We start from the raw sequence: 20,200 nt of genomic DNA on the forward strand, positions 1-20,200 counted from the left end.
ACCCATCCCATGCTCTCACGCTCCTGGGTAATAACTCCCCGCAACAGCCCTATACGGACTCTGCTGTACCGGCCCCCCACCCGGAACAGCAGCAGCGGGAACAGCAGCAGCGGGAGCAGCCGCCCCCGGGCCTGGCCCATCCAAAAACCTGAACCACGACCTTGCTGCCGTCACATTCAACTTTGCGCTGTTGAACCTCGCCTCCCCCGGCGGCATACACACCAAGATGTACGTGTTGGCGGTAAACTTGGTGACAAACATGCTAAAGTGGCTCCCCATCTTGTACTCAAACTCGGAGAACTGCTCGGCGTTGCGCGGCGTGCCCGTGAACTTGCTGCAGGTGTGCTTCCACGACTTGAGGATATTCGACATGCGCTCGAAGCGGTCGCCGTAGGGGTTCTTATCCCCCTCGTGGGAGGCCCACTTTGACACGACAAGAAACGAAGTCCGCTCGAACAGGAGGATCTCGTCGGCTTCGATGGCGACACCGAGCGAGGCGAGCTGGGCTTCGATGACGGCCAGGTTCGGGACGAGGTCGTGGATGATGGACGCCCAGGCCTTGTAGAGGGACTGGTCCCAGATGGAGGTTGCAAAGAGCTGCATTTCTGGCTCGAGGTCGTCGGCTGGGTGGGTAGGGGTGAGGGCGGTTGGGGAGGGGGAGTGTTGGGCGAGGGAGCCTTTTCTGATTATCGCGACCGCCTCCGAGGTTTTTTTCCGGACGAGGGCGGCTCGTTGGACGAAGACTTCTTCTCTCATTTGGGGGGGGATGAGGTCCATTTTGTGGATTAGGACAAAGATTTGGGCTTCGCGGGAGTATTGGACCAGTGCCGAGATGATGTTGACGTAGGTTGCGAGGTCGCGCTCTACGTCTCGGGATTCAATGTCGAAGATGTAGATGAGGACGCCGACGTTGGAGAAGACGTGGGCGCGCTGCTGGGAAAGGTAGTTTTCCATAAAGGCTTCTTGCCCGCCGCAGTCCCAGAGGTTGAGGGTGAGGTTGCCGAGGAATTTGACGTGGGAGAGGTCGATGTCTATTGTTGCGCCTCTATCTTTGGGTCAGTAATTCATGTCTTGGGTGAGAGTGACAGGGGGGAAGAGAACATACAATCGGCGGGTATCGCGGGCGAGGTAATTGGAGAAGATGATGCTTCTCATACTGGATTTTCCGGAGCCGCTTTTGCCCATGAGGAGGACCTTTTGCTTCTTGACTTTTTTGAGTTGAGTTTGTGTTTTTGGAATTCCCCCTCCCCCTGATGAGCCATCTGTCACCCCCGCGGTGCCACCGCCCCCTGTTGTCGTCTCCAGGCCTGACATTGTATTTGTTGGGTGTGCTACCTCATGTGTAATATTTGTGTATGGGTTGCTGAACAAGTCCAGCCCTGACTAATTGAGATAATGTGAATGATTGAAGCGGTCGCGATGAGTGAAGTGGTTGTTTGTGAGAGCAGGCATGGATGAGCGGCTGGGTACGGGAGCTGATTGAGGATCCACCTGGGGAGCGGGCCGACAGGGGTCATCAGTGCAACTGAGCTAACTGTAAGGGGTTTGGTGGTGTGGATCAACGACGGGAGCTTAGCCTCACGTGACGAAATACGTCACTGCTTACTTTTGCTTAGCTTCACGACGTTGCGATTCTTCAGCCTTCACTTGTCTCATGGGAGTGAACTCGGAGCCTGTATCATATTTGACTCTTTGAGCTAATGTCAGGTACTCCATGAAAAGGGTGAATGAAATGACCAGCTGTTTTGGATCAGGCAAAGCCACACTCTGGCATCAGTCGACCATTCAAGCAGGCAGCTGTCCAGGTACTGTCCAAGTAGGTTTTTCATGTCTCAACTGTCTTCACCATCTGAATCGTCTTTCGATCTTTTTACGAGCATCTTGATCTACTCACTTCTTGCCTGCTCGACAAAGCTGGTAGAGTCTAGACCAAGCAGTGTGAATGAGCATTCCAGGTGTTGCTAAGCAACCTGCCCCCTTTGCTCCTTTCATGCCATTCTTTCAACTCAGCCTCCTCACTTGGACATGCCAGTTGCCAGGATGGCGAAAATCAAATGGTTTCAAATACAGACCTGGAGTCAAGCTTTCAGTCACCGTGTTGGTTCCCGTGATATGCATTGCTGTCATTCTGTTTCAACTGGAGTGATGGGACAGAGCATAAAGGCAACCTAGTCTTGTATGCAATCGAACCTTCCGTTGAACTGAAGATATTCACCCCGCAACACCGACTCCAGTAAATAGCACTAGCTTTCACGTTGTTTGTGTCTCTTGGGTGTCGGCGACTTTGCAGTGAATTACCAGTTCCACCAACACGCCGATTCACTGCAACAATTTGGCTCTGTTTGTCTGCCGCAACTATATAAACGATTTCTCATCTTCAACGGCCTCTTCTCTTCCTCTTCCTCTTACCAGTGTCGATATACGAGCAATATTAACGACTCAACTTCGAACCTAACCGGCAATCTACTCACAAACATTCTCTGGAGATACTCAAACCTACCTCTCCACACTTTCACCAACAAACATCCACCCTCCATCAAACACCATGATGCCCCAGCTCCTCTACCCAGGCCTCACCAGCCTCCTCTTCCTCCTCTTTGCCCTTCAGATCTCAGCCCACATGATGATCTCCTCACCACCACCCCTCGGCTCATCAAGCAACCCTAACCTCCGCTCTTCCGATATCGATTACAACCTGAAGGACCCCCTCTCCCCATCCGGCCTAACCTACCCCTGCGGCCCAAATTTCGACCTCTACTCCGTCTCCCCACAAGGCAACCCCGTCGAAACTTGGGCGGCTGGTTCCAGCCAATCCTTCACCCTGGACGGCGGCGCCTCCCACAACGGCGGTTCCTGCCAGGCCTCCCTCTCCATCGACGGTGGTAAATCGTTCAAAGTCCTTCGCAGCTACGAAGGCGGCTGCCCACTCAAAGGGAACTACCAGTTCAGCATCCCAGCTGACGTTCCGGCAACAAAGAAAGCGGTCTTTGCGTGGACCTGGTTCAACCAGATTGGGAATAGGGAGATGTACATGAACTGCGCCGTTGTCGACATCACACCCGGGTCAGGCGGAAAAGGCGGATGGGCCAAGAAGCCAGAGGTGTTCAAGGCAAATATTGGGAACGGGTGTACCACGGTCGAGAGATTCGACGTCGAGTTTCCCAACCCGGGGGATGATGTTGCTAGGGGTGGGGAAGGGAATTTTGCGAGCCCGGTGGGGGATTGTGGGACGGTGAATCGGGGGGCGGACTCAGGTGCGGGAGAAGGCAGTGGTAATACCCAGGGCGGCGGTACCGATAGTGGAAACGGAGGTGCTAACCAGAACCCAGACTCGCCGCCAGCAGGGGATTCGCCTGGCTCTAGCACAACTGATCCGACTAGGCCATCTCAGCCCAACTCAGGAGGTAAGTCAACATCTCTCTCCACCATCTCACCAACCCCCCGATTCTGCTTCCTACCGTCAAAAGAGTTGAAGCCAACTCTCCCTTTCTTATTCTCTTCTTTTCTTTCTAAGTGATCCAGACTCAAGCTACGTCCCCTCCATCGGCGACTGGAAGCCAGGGAGGGATTTCCCAGAGTGGTTCAACAAGAACTCTGGGATGTCTATCATAGTCTCCTTTCCTTCAGTCTTTATGGCTTTGACGCTTTCTTTCCTCTTTCATATGTAAGCTTTGATCCGGTAATCTTTTCTTTTCCTCTGTTTGAGACATTGACTAACACTCTTTCGAAATCTTATTAGCGGTACCTACTACCTCTGCTTGTGGCACAAAAACCGTCACGGCGAAGCCAGAGGGGACAATGGTCTTCACGCGGACATTCACCGTCACTTGGTGAGGAGATATTGGTGGGGCATCAGGTTAGGGCCAGCGAAATTGGACATGTAGTTAACACAAAATTTGAGATGGTTTGGTGGTAATAAATATTGGTATTTCAAAAAGATGAACAATTCTTTTCTCAGAATTGTACTAAACTAAATATTCGTAATTCATAATCATAAAATGCAAACGCTACGTTACAGTCGTAAGACCTATTCCACCTTCTGACTGTACCCTTTGCGCCCGCAAAACACAAGATCTTAAGACGCTCCCATAAACAGCGACAATAACCCCTTTCAGGAGACTACGCCAACAACCTCTGTGCCTGTCCCTGTACCTGCCCAGCCATCCCCCCCTCCTGCTTCCACCTCCTCAACTCCTCCAAGTTAACCTGCCCAATAATATTCCCCCTCTGTGTCCTCAACTCCGTCATCTTCAACTCATGCCTCCCCCTGGCCCCCTCCCCATCAATCTGATTCCTCACCGCATACGCATTCAAGTTCGCCTCCCTCTGCCTCTGCCTAAACTCCGCCTCCTGCAACTTCCTCTGACTCTGAAACTGCAACTGTTGATAGTTAAAGTTTTCCTTCTCCTCCCACCTCTGCCTATGCAAATCCTGCATCTGCGCCAAACTCTTTGCATGTCTCAGCTCCTTGTGCTCTAGCGCGACAGTGTTCTTCTGTCTGCGCTCTTCAATATGCTGCACATGGGCCCGTTGGCGATGAGCCAAAGACGCACTCCGTTTCTGGTCCGCCATGGCGAGATTATCGTTATGTTTCTGCCATCGGACCCCCGATTGAACATTCGCCTCACTGATCTTGATCTGCGAGTCGTTCTGATGTCGATCTGCCTTGAGGAAAGTTGCCTGCTGGTGGTTCAAGCTGCGTTCCTTGCGCCCCTGTTGGGAGTGTTCCTCTTTGTATCGCACGCTGCGGCTGTGCTTTTGCTCCTCAATCTGGGCGTGCACCGTCGCCTTTTCCGTCACCCGTCTCAGCTCATTACCGTGACTTTCCTCCACACGACGATTGCGCTGCTCCCAGGCTCGTCGCTCCCGCTCATAATCGCGAATCTCTTCTGGGAGGCCAACAGCATCAGCTGGCTGCGTCTCTTCGATGGTGGCATAGAACCTGTCCTCAACACCGTGGTCCTGAAGCATTTGTACCAAGGCCGGCGAGCGCGGGCCAAGGAGGATCCCTTTCATGATGTACATCGTCGGAGAATAGTGATAGATGCCCTCCTGGAACGTATTCTCGTGACTGTTGAGGGTCTTGTAAAGCAGTCGATCGAGCAGAACTCGCGTGATGGCCTCGTTGTTCTGATTATCCAGGGCGAGGAATATGACAGTTTTGCCGCGCACCTTGAGCAGAGGGCTGGCATCGACAGAGGCGAGAATGTCAAGACTTTCATCCGCAAGGGCAATGTCATGCGGCGTTGTTGCCTTGAGAGCAACCTCGCCCAGTGCAGTTCGGCCGCCATGCTTCGTGGAACGATAATTGGCATCGTGACCAGCATCGAGAAGCAACTTCATCGCTTCAGGGTGAAAGTTGCGAGCCGCCTCATGGAGACTCCCGTCATTAACAGAAGGGTTATGTTGAAGCAGCGTCTTCATCATATCGATGTCCCCTGCGCGAGACGCGAAGAAGAGCGACGACCGACCAAGGTTATCCTTCACGCTGACCTTGGCCCCGTAGCTGAGGAGCATCTCCACAACATCAACTCTCCCAGATTTGACAGCCACGAGAAAGGGCGTCGTTTTCGAGACCGGGGTGGTGTATGAAAGATCGGCTAATTCCGTTAGAATGTCTTTGTTGTCACAAGAGGCGAGATACTTACATCCATGGCAGATGAGAGCTTCAATAACATCTTTGCTAATCATCTCATCCTTTTGCAACAGTGCCCACATCAGCACAGTGACAGGCTCAACCTCGGCCTGAGCATCCTTTTCTGTGTCACAAACGGCCCAAACAGTAGACTCTAGACGACATCCAGCCCTCACCAGACGATGGACAATCGCAACCGAGTCTCCATAAGACTTGAGAATGAGAATGATCGGGGGGTGCGGCATGCCGGGAAGGGAATGATTGAAGTCGGTAGGCAAACCTGGTTGAGCCATGACGTTGAGAATTTGGAGAAGAACAGACTCAGAGTGGTGAGCCATAATGGCGGCAGAAAGAGCCAGTGTTGCGGAAGTTGCATCGGCTTTTTGCTTCAACAAGTAATCGAGGAGGAGAGGGTCGCCCCTTGATGCCGCCGTGCCAACAGCCTTTCCGTTTTCGCAGTTTACGTCGGCTCCCGCGGCAAAGAGACTGTCCAGAAAGGCCCTTGACAAAGTAGCTTGATCATTGTTACAAGCGAGCTGGTCCACCACGTCCATCATCGCCCTGCTGGCAATCTGGGGGGAAGCGCCATGTTTCAAAATAATTCTGATAGTGTCGACATGTTCAAACGCAATCCACTGCTTGCCTCGGCTGAGAATAGCGGCAAAGGCCTGTGTAAAAAGCTCCGGAACCTTCCCAGCGTACCCTGCCAATAGATGCAACAGGTCACGTTCAAGATTACAAGCCGCGTTCTTGATACACACGCCATTGTCATGAGTTGGCTCTGCCCCAGAGTCAAGTAGCGTTTTAGCGAGTGCCAAATCCGGTTTTGGTTCCAAAACCACATGTTTGAGCGCCATATTGAGATGATCAAGCTGAAGCCGACTCATGACCTCACCCAACAACGCCCTCCTATCCGTTCTTGGGGCACGGAGCGCCTCCATGAGTAGCGTGAACAAGGCCTTGTAACTGATACCTTGACCTAGAACCAAGTGAAAGGTCTCGGGGCGAAAGCTTCGGATTGCGTAAATAAAGACCTCTCCATTGTTGTAGTTTACCGATGCACGTGTGAGAAGTAGTTGTATCAACTCCCTAGGCTGATGTTAGTCACGCTTCATCAACAGGGAACTGCTGTCACAACTTACGTATTGCCAAAGTCGTTCTTGAACACTTCCACCAACGCTTTCCCACTGGCAACTTCGTCGATAGGGTGGCGAACCAGTAGTTCAACCAGACGGCGTTTCTGATCCTTGTCCTCAGTACCCATCGCCCAGCCAAGCGCGGCACCAAGTGCCTCCGGTGATGGCTCTCGGTCCACAATTTGTTCTGCGATATCCTCACATGAGGATCGTACAGCGACTTGCAAAGCCTCGCCCTTTCGATGGTTGACATCGGCCTTTCCGTCATACAGGATCAGATTAAATAGACACAGGTCCCTGTCCCTCGCAGCGCTATCGCCACGCTTAGAGTCAGAAACCAGACAATGGACAATGCTGATCAGCGCTTCTGCCACACAGGGACCTTGGGCTCCCGCATCAATCAGACGTTCAATAATCCCGTATCGCTCATCGTTGTCGTTGACTTTCACGGCCTGCGAAACTGCAATCGTAAGACTCTGCGAGGAGGGGTCCAGCCCAAGAAGCATGGCCAAAACGTCCACTTGACCAGTCCGGATTGTTTCCACCAACGCAAAACCTTCGTACTCTTCGGGGATTCGTCTGTGTCGGATGATGGTTTCCAGGAGCTGAACATCCCGCCGTCTTATGGTCTCGATTAAGCCGTCCGTGATCAGGTGTGTCGTCGCTGGACCAGCCGCACCGGCTGCCAAGCACATTCCTACCATCTCATAGCCAAAGGTGTCAAGGTTGTTGGTTGCCTTATTGACAGCTGTGTCTAGAGTTCGTGGCGAGGCCTTCACTGGTCCAGAGATCAATGCCGCCACGAGATCTGGTCGAGAATCCTCCACAGCGCGGATAAGTGCGATACCATCACCATAGTTGACGTCTGCCCAGTGGTTCAGCAAAAGACGTATGACATCGACCGAGCCATTTGCTACCGCCAGTCGAAGTCCAGTCGACCGGCAGGCCAGGCACGGCAGATGATGTCCCGAGAGGAGAACCTCGATGAGATCCACGTTGTCGCGGAAAACGGCGCCCTGAAAATCATCGTGTAGGTAAACAGGGCTTGCTCCGTGATCCAACAGTGTACGGATAATCGCCAAGTTGCCCCTGGCTATCGCGTGATGGAGGACACTGTCGAGATTCTGCTGGTCGGCATGGGCTGCGAGAACATGGACTGTTTCCGGTCGGCATTTGATGGTGGCGCGGAGAAGGATATCACTCCGCTCATTGTTCTGATGTCGTTGAGCAATCTTGGTCCATGTGGTTGAGTTTCGGCGGCGGACAAAGTTGACGTCGGCACCAAGGGAGAGCAAAGCCTTGACAACCCCTAGCGACCCATCTGACTCTACCACCTCGGTCAAGACCTTGTTGATCTCGCGGTGGCTGAACTCTGTGCCAGCCTGAGATGAAAATCGGTTTCGGAGCCAGCCGAATGTTTGTTCGTCACGGATCTGGGCTCGCTGAGCCTGGAGGAGCTGAGTTGCCTGTTTGTTCTCACTACCGGCCATTTCTACGGCAGGTGCCAGCTAGTATTGGAGGTGTGAGCAGTTTGGACATGTTAAATTGAACGAGAGACCCAAAGCAGGCGGGAATGAGAGCCGGCGGTGGCACGCGCATAGCTATGTATGGGTTCGTCCATGGTGTCCGACAAGCCAACCACGAGGCTCGCGACATGCCGAGAGCTTCTGTTCGACCCGGCAGTGTGGAATGAAGCTGTTCGATATGCAGCACCAGGGGATGTGCCATGCAAGCGGACGATTGACGTGTCCCAGGTGGAGCGGCAGTGGTGATGTTTGGTTGGCTGCGGTGCTTCCCCTACGCGCATTAGCCGCCAGGAACATGAGCTGCGCCGCACCATCCTGACCAACCAGTTGAACCTCAGTGGGTGATGCACACCTCCTGAAGCAGGCACCTGTCAGCCCAAGCACCACTCAAACCGTCGGGAAGCGCTGTTGATGTGTTTCAGGTCGTTTATTGAATGTCGAGTTGTCGACGTGTCAAGCCGAGCCCCCCAAGAGGAGTAAAGGAATACATGACGCTAAATGACGCGCGATAAGTCGAGGCTGCAACGCGTGCATGAAGATCAAATGACAGACATTAGATGCACCGAGGTGAGGCTCTGGAGAAGCTCGATGCTGGTGGGGACATGGTTGTGGGGAAAGAAATGGTGATGTCACATGTTCAAATCTACCATCATGAGCACTGCCTGGCTCTTTCCTGCTACACACAAACAGCTCCGAAAAGATTGATTGGATAATGCACTGCACTGCAGCAGCTGCAACGTTCTGTGACCGGAAATGGTAACCATGCACACAACATCCAAGCTCACCACCCCACCACCACTTCGGCCCCCAAGTCGTCGAACAAAGCTGCTTATGTCGTGCTCCTAAGATTCGATCCCTTGGCCAGGAGGGCAGCGCACACAGCCGCGACTGCCACCGCAGTAGATGTCGCAAACGAGTATCGAAGGCCTTCAAAGTAGACATGTCGTGCCTTGAGTTGGATGTCGGGCGGCAGGTCTCGGATGGCCGACACCGAATGACGGATCTCTTCGACAATCTAGCAATATCACATGTCAGCTCTCTGCATATTCCCCTCAGTCCTTCTCTCCTCAAAGTCGCAAAACAGGGGCAAAGTACTCTCCATTTATCTGGTATCTCGCCCAAAGCATCGGGTAACCGAATGCTGAGCGTGGTTTGGAGGATTGCAGATGTCACTGCCACTCCATAGACTGTTCCTAGCGATCGGATCAAGTACACCGTCGAGGCTGAAACGGCATGGTCTGTGATTTGGCAGTAAGTAACCCAATTCACAGCTTTCAGCGAGGCGACACTTACCGGCATGATCGAAGGTAGCTAAAGAGGTAAACAGAATGCCTGGGTAAACAATGCCTTGACCCAAATTTGCCGGGAAAATGTACACGTAGTACTTCCAAGCTGAATCCTCAAAACCGAGTGAGGTCACCAAGGCGTTTCCTATAACCATGAGGAACGCTCCAGTGCGTACCAGAGTGAGGAGCTTGCCCCATCTTGACATGACAACACCGGCTATCAAGCCGCCAATAGGCGTGGCGAGGGATGGGATGGCGAGCCGAGCACCGGCAGCCGTAGCCGAGTCCAGCAACACAACTTGAAAGAATAGTGGAAGGTTGAAGAGGTACTGTTGATGAGGATGTCAGCAAAACGTTAGGTCTAGGTGCCTCTCGTGGTCATCAACGTACCGCGTAGGCTGACAACCCAACACAGATATTGGCAAATTCCACCAGCAAAGGGAATTTGCCCTTGATCAGACGCAGCGGAATGATGGGGATGGCCCGAGTCCTCGATTCCACCACCAGAAATAAGACGAAGAAAACGGCACTACCCACCAAGGAGGCAATGACCCACGGACTCCCCCATGGCAGCTCATTCCCCCCAAGACTCAGACCAACAAGCTGAATAGAGATGGCCAAAACCAGCAGCAGTGCGCCCGAAAAATCCACCTTGGTCCAGATATCTCGAACCCCCTGACCCAAGTCAAACCCTCCTTCGGGGTTCTTGATTACCAAGGCACCAACAACAAGAGCAAAAGTAGAGATGGGCACTTGCAGCAAGAAGCACCATCTCCAACCAATACCATCGGCAATAGTTCCACCAAAAGAAGCACCACAAATAGCTCCAAATCCAAACATGCCGTTCTGAAGAGCCTGGTACATACCCCGTTTGCGGAACGGGATCATATCCGAGTTGACAATGGTGGCTTTTCTACACGTCAGTCCAACTTCTTCCGTCCCTCAAACATTATACACACGTACCCATAGTCATCAACCCACCACCCCCAAACCCAGTCAAAGCCCTCATACAATTAAGCAGCACCACATTCCCAGCAACCCCACAACCAAGACATCCCAATGCAAAAGTCACAGTCGAGATGAAGAAGCACACGCGGCGGCCAAAGATGTCAGAAACCCTTCCGTACAACGGCTGGAACGCAGTGCTGGTAAGGAGATACGACGTGGTAAGCCAGGAGGCATTGTTCGCCGCATCAAATTCGGAGCTGATGATGGCGTAGGTCGCTGCGGTGATGGTGCCGTCGAATCCGTACAGGAAAACATTCGACATGATGGCGACTTGTATCCAGAGGAACCCCCGAGGGGGCGACCATGTTTCCTCGTCTGGGGCACGAAGGAGGGGTTGGTCGTCTCTGATGCTGTTGAGGAGCTCATTGTCGTCCGTGTCGTGCCTCTCTATATCTGATGACGTCATTCTCGCTGTCGTGATGTCAAGTGGGAAGCAGCCTCTGAGACTGAACAATTCTGTCGCCTTGGAGAGAAAATATTCTGGCGCCGTGATCATGAAAAAGAGCAAGAGGAGCCAAGATTTTCAAACGCAGCATGGCGATGGTGTGCGAGCAAGGGTAGGGTCAGTTGTCTCGATATATGCATACATGCGATAAAGCGATTACAACAACCTCCCTTTCCGCAGAGTTGAGTCACGCCGGGGGATACCTGCATTCTAATTGCATTTGGATGCTACCTACATTTATGTGTGGGTGTTCATCGAGATCATACCTCATGTAAATATTAATAACTCGCAGCCGGTCTCGGACAAACCCCCACGACCCCCTCTCTCTAACATGCATAACAAGAGGTTCACGGGCATGAAGAGCTGAATATGGAGAAGTATCTCTTGGTTCAGCACCATGACGGCATCACGCTTTGTCATGAAGTGATCGTTGACAGTAGAGCAGGAACTATTAGGTATTCTGACACTGGCATCAGAATGGGGCGGTATGGTGCGATTCTCAAAACTTCCTTCTTTGTTAACGTCGTTGGTTGTGGTGGGATACTCCTCGAGCCGGCGCAGCATTGTTCAATAATCAGCGGTCAGTTGGCCTCCGTTAGGATCATCGGAGCTCTCCTGCGATTTCACACTCGACAACTAGGACACAATCGCAGATCAAATATGTCTGCATTGAAGACGGACTGCCAACACTTCACACACCACCAGCCAAACAAGAAAAGATCGTCGTAAAAGAATGCACTATTTATTGTAATAGGTAAAAGTAGAAAACCGAAGTCAATATCCAAGGACCAATCAAACCTACGATATACAAATCCAACCTACAACCAGCAAAACATCCTAATCCTTAACCAAGAAACTCCCCCACCACCCCCTTGCCCCCCTCAATGATATCTCCCACAATCCCCAAATACCCCTCCAGCACCCGTTCCGCCTCTTCCTTCCCAAACAACCGTCCATCATACCCCATCTTGAGCCTATGCCCCCCATTCCCATCCCTAAAAACCTCAAACATGATCGCATAATTCACATACATCGTCACCTTGCTCATAGCCATGACGATCCACCTCATGTGATCCTGCTCTCCCGGCGCGGGTTCAAACGGCTGGAACAAAAACAGCGTCTTGGCTCGCTCCGCCTCGGCATGCTTGTAGATGTCCCCCAGTGAAACAGACCCGTTCTCCGTCATGGCCCAGAACCCAGATTGCGTCTCCTTCAGCAATGTTTGCACGCCTGTTGAGTTCTCCATCTGCGCGCGGAAGGGCAAAAAGTTGGCGCATGTCCCCGGGATAAGCTGGGGGTCGTCAAGGTCAACGTTTCGACCGGTCAAGAGATAGTCGTACGTCACATCTGGGGAGGAGGACTTGGAGAGGCGAGCAAGGAGGAGAGTGTAAGCAGCCTGGAAGACAATGCTGGCCGTCACGCCGGCAGACTGCGCGTAGGCATTGACAGGGAGACCGGTCTTGGCGACAACGACACCACTAACCTTGGGGTCGGGAATGTGCGCGGGGAAGGAGAACCTATTGCCGGAGAGGGTCGACTTCCAAAAGTTGAGCATTGGCTCCCGAAGGCTCGGCAGGTTGGTATACTCCGCAAATGTCTTGAACGAAGTAGGCGAGACGGGCATGGGATGACCATCGCGTAAGGCGGCGAATTGGTCGTCGAAGATGCGGAGCAAAGTCCCGTCATACATGGCGTGGTCGAGTTTGGTGACTAAGTCCATCGTGCCGTCAGGGTATCGGAGTACAAGGTAGCGCACAAACGGGCGGCCAACGGAGAATCGTTGGTCCCAGTGTCTGCGAACAAGTCTCTCCTTCTCCTCGCCATCAGGGGTCGGACAGTCAACCACTTCCAAGTCCAAGATGGGCTTCCTCAAGATAATCTGCACCCAACTTAGAGGGTCTGATTCATCTTGCTTCATGTACATGGCGCGCAAAATCTGGTTAGCCTGCGTGAGCTTTTCTGTCAGGTTGATCCACCGCTCGAGGTTGAAACCAACTGGAAGACGCCGCACTGTCATCAACATCCAAAACTGCTCTTCGCTGTGACCCTGTGTCAGGAACTCCACCTGACCCGGGCCGCAGTGGTAGATGTCTTCCACATCATCATCCGACAGGCCAGAAGCTCGCAGCCTGTCTCGAACCACTTGCTTCACTTCAAGCTCCACCCCCTGATCGAGTGTCAAGTCCGCCACAATTGGCTTGACGCGCTGAGCTTGCTCCTGGAGAGAAGGATAGGTGACAACATCGTTGACGGACAGAGAGAAGCCTTGCTGACGGAGCATGCTGGCGAGATTGATAGCAGCGATAGAATCACCACCGTAGTTGTAGAAGAGTGCACTCAGGCTGATACTCTCTGGTTCGACGTCGAATAACTCCGCCCAAGCATCACGGAGCGTCTTCTCTTGTTCGGTCAACTCTGAGTCGTCAATGAGTTGCCCATTGGTCGTGGGCATTGTCGTCGAGTAACCGGCTAGTGCCTTGGGGTCCAAACCTTCAGCAAGCTGAGCAAGCAGCTTTCTGTTAATCTTGCCTGACGGGAGGAGAGGGAAACCCTTGAAGGGGAGCAAGACCTTGGGCATCATGTAGTGAGCCAGAGAATGGAGTCGATCAAGGATCACGGCGGGATCGACGACGGCAGTCGAATAGATGCCACTGCTCTCGGCTTCCTTGTCTGGCTTCTCAACGGGCACAAAGTACACCACGATCTGCTTCTTGCGCTGAACTTCCGCCACTCCAACAACACACAACTGCACCACATCAGCAGCCTGGCTCAAGATGGTGTTTTCGATCTCGCCGAGCTCGATGCGAAAGCCGTTCAGCTTGACTTGGTTGTCTCTCCGGCCCAAGCACTCAATCTCTCCATTCGGTAGCCAGCGAGCGTAGTCGCCGGTGCGGTAGAGAACCGAACCATCCTCTGCAGTCAAAAAGGACTTGGCCGTGATGTCTGGGCGGTTCAGATACCCAATTGCAACCTGGTCTCCGCTGACGCAAAGTTCGCCAACAGTCCCATGCGGGACGGGAACTAGCAACTCTGGGTGCAGGATAGACGCGTGCACAGCTTTCAACGGGCGACCGATGCTCTTCAGATTGCCGTTGGGCAAAACTTTGGAAACAGTCATGAGTATCGTAGCTTCCGTTGGGCCTACTTGCTGTTAGAATAAGGAGCTACTTGCAGTGGTGAAGAGAAAGCAACATACCATAGCCATTGTACACATCCATCCGAGTCGCCCAGACACTCGCAATCTCGGGTGTGATGGGCTCACCACAAACAAGCAATGTCGTCAGAGTTGGCACCCTTTCAGGGGAGATAAGCTTGGAGATGGTGGGCGTGATCATCAACTGCTCAGCCCCAACAGCATTGACACAAGCTGCAAGATCCTGCATCAATGTGTCCTGGTCCGTAATGGAGATGATACCGCCAGAACCGAGGACGGTGAAGACATCGAAGTAGGATGCGTCGAAAACATAGTTGAGGAACCAGAGAACATGCCAGCGGCTGTCGATACCACAAGCCTCAATCATGCCTTCAGCCGATGCCCCGACGGCGCCGTGGTGCACCTGCACACCCTTAGGCAGGCCAGTCGAGCCGCTTGTGTAGATGACATAGGCCAGATCATTCATAGAAGGCTCGGGCAGATCAGATGGCCTGTTCACATGGCGGGTTGTGTCCACTATGTCAAGGTTGATCACGTCGCCAGCAAACGAGTCAAACACCTCAGCGTGCACGCTATCCGTGATGGCGATGGTAGCCCCAACGTCCCGCGCAATGAACTCATTTCTGTCTCGGGGGTTCTTGGGATCGAGTGGAGTGAAGGCAGCACCGGCTTTGAGGACACCGAAAACGGCAACAAGAGTGTTGATAGACTTGCGCATGCATATGGGAATAATATCGCCGGTCCTGACGCCTTTGGCTACAAGATGCCGCGCTAAGTTGACCACGGCGTTGTCGAACTGTCTGTAGGACATCGCGGTCTTGTGCTTCAGGTCGGAAGACAAGCCCTGCAGAGCCATCTTTTCAGGATACTGCGCGATCATTCGATTGACCAAAGTCAAGGCGGTTAGGCCAGGCTCTGTGGGACGGACCCTAGACAGAGAGTCCAGGAACTCGACTTCTTCTGTTGAGGTGGCGATGATATGACCGGTAAGGATTTGGGGCTCTTCAAGAAAGGCCTTGATCGTCTCGGCAACATTGCCAAGTAAGAAGGAGGCTTTGTTGCGCGGCAAATGGGAAAGGAGACGCAATCTCAGGTGACCGCTCGTCGTTGCCTCTGCTTCGAGCATCGTCGTGTCGCCGACAAAGTTTGGCTCGTAGGGCTCAGAGCGCACAATGGGACCGTCTTGGCTCAAGGACTCTGCGACCTCGCTGTCCTTGATAAGCACATTAGCCAGGGTATCGTAGTGATCGGAGCTTAGGTTGGCCTCTCTCAGGATGTTGCGCAAGCCGAACTGAGCCTTTGGCGCGGTGTCCCAGATGTCGTCTTGTATGGCCCTGGCGAGATCGATCAGAGACGTCTCGGAGTCTAGCTGGACACGGAAGGGGACCGTCGCAATCGTAGGCCCAGGTATGTCGAGAATTCCCTCTACGGGCATGTCACGGCCTGACAGCGTCACGCCAAAAAGTATGTCGTTCTTTGACGTGTGCATGGAGAGCACAACGGCCCATGCCGCATAAATGAGGGAGCCAACAGAGACTTTGTGTGATGCTGCAGTGGCCTGAACATCATGGGCGATGACTGTGTTCACCACGACTGCCTGGCCGGTCGTCTGCCCGAGAATGGTTGATGGGACGCCATCCAGCCTCTTCTGCCAAAACGCCGCGAGCTGTTGGTGCTCCTCTTGCTGCAGCTTCAAGACCTCACGCACAAAGTTGGCATAACCTGGCCGTTGTGGAAGCTGCTTTCCACTGAGCGCGGCTGACAAGTCGTCGATCAGAAAGTTGTTGGACCAGTGATCGAACAGGGCGTGGTGCATGGTGACAGCCAAGATGTCATCCTTCAGGCTGGCGAACTGCACAAAGTTGCCACCCAGTTGCATGGATCTCTTCTGGAGCTCTGAATACTCATGGGCCGTTGTGAGAGGAAGGTCTTCCCACGATAAAGGGACGGCCATCTTCCTGATGACTTGGAGGAAGGATGTCTTGTGCGGTACAAACGTTGTCCTGAGCAAAGGCAGGCGTGGAATGAGGCCCTCCAAGGTCAGTCGGACCTGCTGGGCCGATATGCCCTGCAGCCGATAGTAACGGCGATAAACATAGGTTGATTTGCCCTGCAGTGCGTCGGCCAAGAAGGTATCCTGTAACGAGGTAGTCGGGTAAGCATCTTCTACGTCGTCCATCTTGCTTATCCTGGTGTTTCGTGGCAGCAGTGACAGTCGCGGGACGTCCGAGTGGGTGTTGTTCTGTGATTGCTTCGCGTGGTTGAGCAGCGCATGCAGAGGAAGTCGAAGTATGTCGCCAACTGAGATTTGGATGTCGTCATGATAGGCCTTGGTAGAAACATGGATAGCATCCAGAGATGAGCCTCCAAGTTCTTGGAAGGTGTTGTTACTGTTGGCGATGCGTGATGCAGGAAGCTTCAGAATATCGGCAAAAATTTCGCAAAGCCGGCGGGTATGGGATGGGAGGTGGCTAAGGGTTTCGTCTTCTGAGGGGGCGCCGTTCGTGTCATGGTGATGGTCCAGATGATGATCTGTAGAGGAACGTAGAAGAGTGGCCCTTTCAAGACGCTGGACGTCCTTGGTGAGCTGCGGGATGTCGACCTTTCCATTCACGTTTAGGGGGAGCTCCTGCCTCAACAGCCAGTAGGTTGGCATCATGTAACTGGGAATATGCTGAGCCAGGAGATCCTTGAGTTCGCTTCGCAAGCGCGGCCATTCCAAAGCTGGCCTCTTCGCAACAATGGCAGCCACGAGTGCTTTGCGGCCGGCGACCTCGGCGGCGACCACGCTGGAGTTCGTGACATCCGGGTGGGTCTGTAAGATTGTGTTGGAATCCCCAGGCTCGACACGCTGTCCGTTGATTTTCACCTGAAAGTCAATTCTGCCGACCATCTCGATCGACCCGTCCTCGTGGGCGACTACCATGTCCCCTGTCCGGTACAGACGACCGGGACCAAAGGGGTTGTCGATAAAAGCCTCAGCCGTCTTTTCTGGGCGGTTGATATAGTAAAGTGCAAGTTGGTGGCCACCTAGACAGAGCTCTCCCGGGACGAGGAGCGGGCTAAGGCGTGTTGTGCCGGGGACGAGTACGAACGAGGTGGTGGTATCGCTTGGCCGGCCGATATTTTGAGGGTTTTGGCCAAGGACCATCTCTCGCCTCCAGTTCACCTGGGTATTTTCACTCAGACCATAAGCGTTCAGTAGCTCGAGTTCGTGAACCCAAGTTGGAATCAGTGCCGGATTGATCAGTTCGCCAGCAACTGTCATGCGCTTGAGACACGGGACGGTGCCGGGGGTGAGGAGGAGGGCAGTTGAAGGCGTTACATCTATCACATTGATCTGCATTTGGTTGATGGTGCGCCCAATGTGGACGGTGAGGTTGTCCTTGCTGGCCAGACACAGGCAGCCGCCCTGCTTCAGAGTAGACCATACCGAACGCTGGGCCGCCGAGAAGACAGGGTTGTGGAACAGGAGTTGGCGAAGATCAGGCAGTGTTGGGAAGGCTGCAAGGCCGGAAGTTGCTGAAGAATGAATATGAAGAACGCCCTTTGGCTTCCCTGTCGACCCGGATGTGTAGATAACGTAAACTGGGTCGTCAGGTTCGCAACCACGGTCCAGGTTTGTATCGTCAGCCCGGGCAGACTCCGCGATGAGTTGATCGATTATTACCTCACGACCTGGGAACCGGCCGGCTGTGTTTCTGTCAACAATGACAACCTGGGCACCGACATCTTCCACAATGAAGTTATTCCTGTCCTGAGGTGTGTCAGGATCCATGGTCACATAGGCCGCTCCTGTCTTGAGAATGGCCACGAGGGAGATGATGAGGCTTGCTGATCTCTGCAGACAAACTGGAACAAAGGAGCCCCTGCCTACAGGCAGCTGTCTGGCGACCCGATTGCTGATGCGATTCAGCTCATCATAGGACAGAGGACGGTCGCCTTCGAATTGGAGAGCTGGGGCATTTGGTGTCAGGCGCACCTGCCGTTCGAAGAGCTTGTGGACGTTGTCGTATACGGGCCGAGTAAGAGGCTTGCCCATCTCAAGCATGAGATCCAGTTCTTCTGGAGATATGATGTCGATCTCACCAAGGCTGAAGTTGGGATGCCTGACCATTTCTGACAGAGCCATCACGAGATGGTCAAGAACCACCGTCATCTTCTCTGGCGGGATGGATGCGTCGTGTTGTGCAGAAATGGATATGGCATGGCTAATTTGTACCGCGATAGTCACAGGATGGTGGCTGTTGCCAGAGTAGGGCGTCAAGACTTCGTCATCTCCAACAACAACAACAGACACCTTGAAACTGCTCGCAGAAACGGCATCCATGAGTTCGGGAGTGGCGAAGAAGGCATGTGTTGCCGACAACGTGTTGAGACGGTCAGCCTCCTTGATCAATGCAGCTGCAGTGAGCTCAGGCTTCACATGGAGCTTCAATGGATATTCCTGATCGGCATAGCCAATAACAGAGCCATGGCCCTCGATAGTTCTGTCTCTCCCCTCGGCAACAAAAGCAATATCGTGAACCTCGCTGCCCAGGTTACAATGTCGCTCCAGCACCAGACCCAGAGCAGCATACACGACGGCGTGTTCCGAAACACCCAGTTGTTTCGCACATCTTCGGAGCGACGACCCGCTGATGGCAACGGAGCTTGCCGCGGCAGTGTTCTGGAAGGTGCCGGATCGCTCCAGGGGGAAGGAGTGGAGGACCAGGTCGGGAAGGGACTGCAGAGTGTCGGCCCAGAACTCGGCCGACTTTTGGCTTGCTCTTCCCCTGGCAAGCCTTAGATAATGTGGAAAGAGCAGCCTGGGTGCTGGGACCCCACCAGACAAGAAGCATAAGAAATCTCTCCAGAGGTGTCCCAGTGATGTGCTATCAGCGACCAGTTGCGGCAGGCAGAGAGAGACATGGGGTCCGGCACTGGCCCATTCGACGACCGGCATCGCGGGCCCTTGGAGACCGAAGGAGTGGATATGTTGGAGGTTGGCATCGGAGGAGCCCTGAATGTTCCTCGGCTGCTTGAAGATGCGCAGCACGAAGCCGTCACCGGTCTTGTCTTCCGCAACCGTTGCCCGCAGCATGTGGTGCTGCAAGGCGAGGGCATGCCATGCCTCGTGGAGCTGGTCGAAGCTCTTGACGATGTCGGTGGAGAGGTCCAGACGGATGATGGAAGCTCTCTTTGCCGCTTCCGGATCCTTCAGCAGCAGTCCTTGTTGAATAGGAGTGCAAGGGATCTCGGATTCAATCTCGTTGTCAGGCGCCCAGTTACCACCAGCTTGACTGTCGGCACCGATGCCACGCAAAGTGGAAAGAGCTCTGGCGACTTGCTTGTATGTGACGTGGAGCGACATGGTTCGGTTGATCGACTTGGCCGTCACATGAGGCTGTTTGGGGATGTCCAGCCAGCCATGTTCGACTGAAGTATCGATCACGCCCATGGTGGACGGTGTTGTCGACGAGGGTGGGGTCTCCTGAAAAGAAAGTTGAGTTTCTCCTCGGTGATAGCGCATACTGATTGAACAGGGCGAGTTATCACATGAGCTCCATAGAAAGAAGGCAGGAGAAAGAAGAACGGTTGGGTGTGGATGCGGAACAAAAAGAGGTATGAGAGCCCAGATGCTTGAGTTTATATGCTTATATGCATTTTATTTCTCATCTAGGGCTGGCCGCCTTCCATACTTCTGGAGACTTACAGGTGCCCCAGGTCCCCTTACCGAGGAACAGATCCCTCAGACTCTTCCCGTAGGGCCAACTACTCACCGTATCTTTTAAGAAACCCAAAAAGAATCTTATTACCACACATTGCAACTGGATGAGACTCGGATTCAGACATGTACGACCCGACTACAATGATATCTGGCAACCCACAGATACCACATTGTGTCGACCTACAATTAACATCCATCATTTAGACATATTCTAGCCTCGAATCTACCTGCAAGAACAGCTATCAAGCTCTTCTGTACGCTGTGAAGCGACGAGCATGTTTCCAGTATCGAATCTTGGAA

The 20,200-nt window shown here is 53.4% G+C and overlaps 5 protein-coding genes across 5 annotated transcripts; 1 reads left to right on the top strand and 4 right to left on the bottom strand.

Annotated features, from left to right (window-relative positions):
- Window positions 1-15: 15 nt before the first annotated feature.
- Window positions 16-1,684, bottom strand: GTR1 (GTP-binding protein gtr1; the record flags this gene model as incomplete). Its single annotated transcript, XM_062944501.1, has 2 exons — window positions 1,106-1,684; window positions 16-1,045 (listed from the first exon to the last, which is right to left on the bottom strand). The coding sequence occupies exons 1-2, from the start codon at window positions 1,312-1,314 to the stop codon at window positions 16-18; spliced, it is 1,239 nt and encodes a 412-aa protein (XP_062803331.1). The 5' UTR covers window positions 1,315-1,684.
- On the top strand, window positions 1,545-3,934 carry QC764_207840 (uncharacterized protein). Its single transcript, XM_062944502.1, has 3 exons — window positions 1,545-3,272; window positions 3,330-3,404; window positions 3,740-3,934. The coding sequence occupies exons 1-3, from the start codon at window positions 2,546-2,548 to the stop codon at window positions 3,832-3,834; spliced, it is 897 nt and encodes a 298-aa protein (XP_062803332.1). The 5' UTR covers window positions 1,545-2,545; the 3' UTR covers window positions 3,835-3,934.
- On the bottom strand, window positions 3,906-8,261 carry QC764_207850 (uncharacterized protein; the record flags this gene model as incomplete). The annotated part of the gene is made up of 2 exons (XM_062944503.1): window positions 3,906-6,724; window positions 6,778-8,261. The coding sequence occupies 2 exons, from the start codon at window positions 8,259-8,261 to the stop codon at window positions 4,120-4,122; spliced, it is 4,089 nt and encodes a 1,362-aa protein (XP_062803333.1). The 3' UTR covers window positions 3,906-4,119.
- Window positions 8,262-9,126: 865 nt separating this feature from the next.
- Window positions 9,127-11,254, bottom strand: QC764_207860 (uncharacterized protein; the record flags this gene model as incomplete). The annotated part of the gene is made up of 5 exons (XM_062944504.1): window positions 10,547-11,254; window positions 9,974-10,491; window positions 9,591-9,912; window positions 9,393-9,535; window positions 9,127-9,312 (listed from the first exon to the last, which is right to left on the bottom strand). The coding sequence occupies exons 1-5, from the start codon at window positions 11,085-11,087 to the stop codon at window positions 9,127-9,129; spliced, it is 1,710 nt and encodes a 569-aa protein (XP_062803334.1). The 5' UTR covers window positions 11,088-11,254.
- A 338-nt stretch (window positions 11,255-11,592) lies between these two features.
- QC764_207870 (NRPS protein) lies at window positions 11,593-19,855 on the bottom strand. Its single transcript, XM_062944505.1, has 2 exons — window positions 14,233-19,855; window positions 11,593-14,177 (listed from the first exon to the last, which is right to left on the bottom strand). Exons 1-2 carry the CDS (start codon window positions 19,700-19,702, stop codon window positions 11,881-11,883), a joined length of 7,767 nt encoding a protein of 2,588 aa, XP_062803335.1. The 5' UTR covers window positions 19,703-19,855; the 3' UTR covers window positions 11,593-11,880.
- Between the last annotated feature and the right edge of the window lie 345 nt (window positions 19,856-20,200).

Source organism: Podospora pseudoanserina, chromosome 2 (genome assembly GCF_035222485.1).
Source record: "Podospora pseudoanserina strain CBS 124.78 chromosome 2, whole genome shotgun sequence".
Lineage (NCBI taxonomy): Eukaryota > Fungi > Ascomycota > Sordariomycetes > Sordariales > Podosporaceae > Podospora > Podospora pseudoanserina.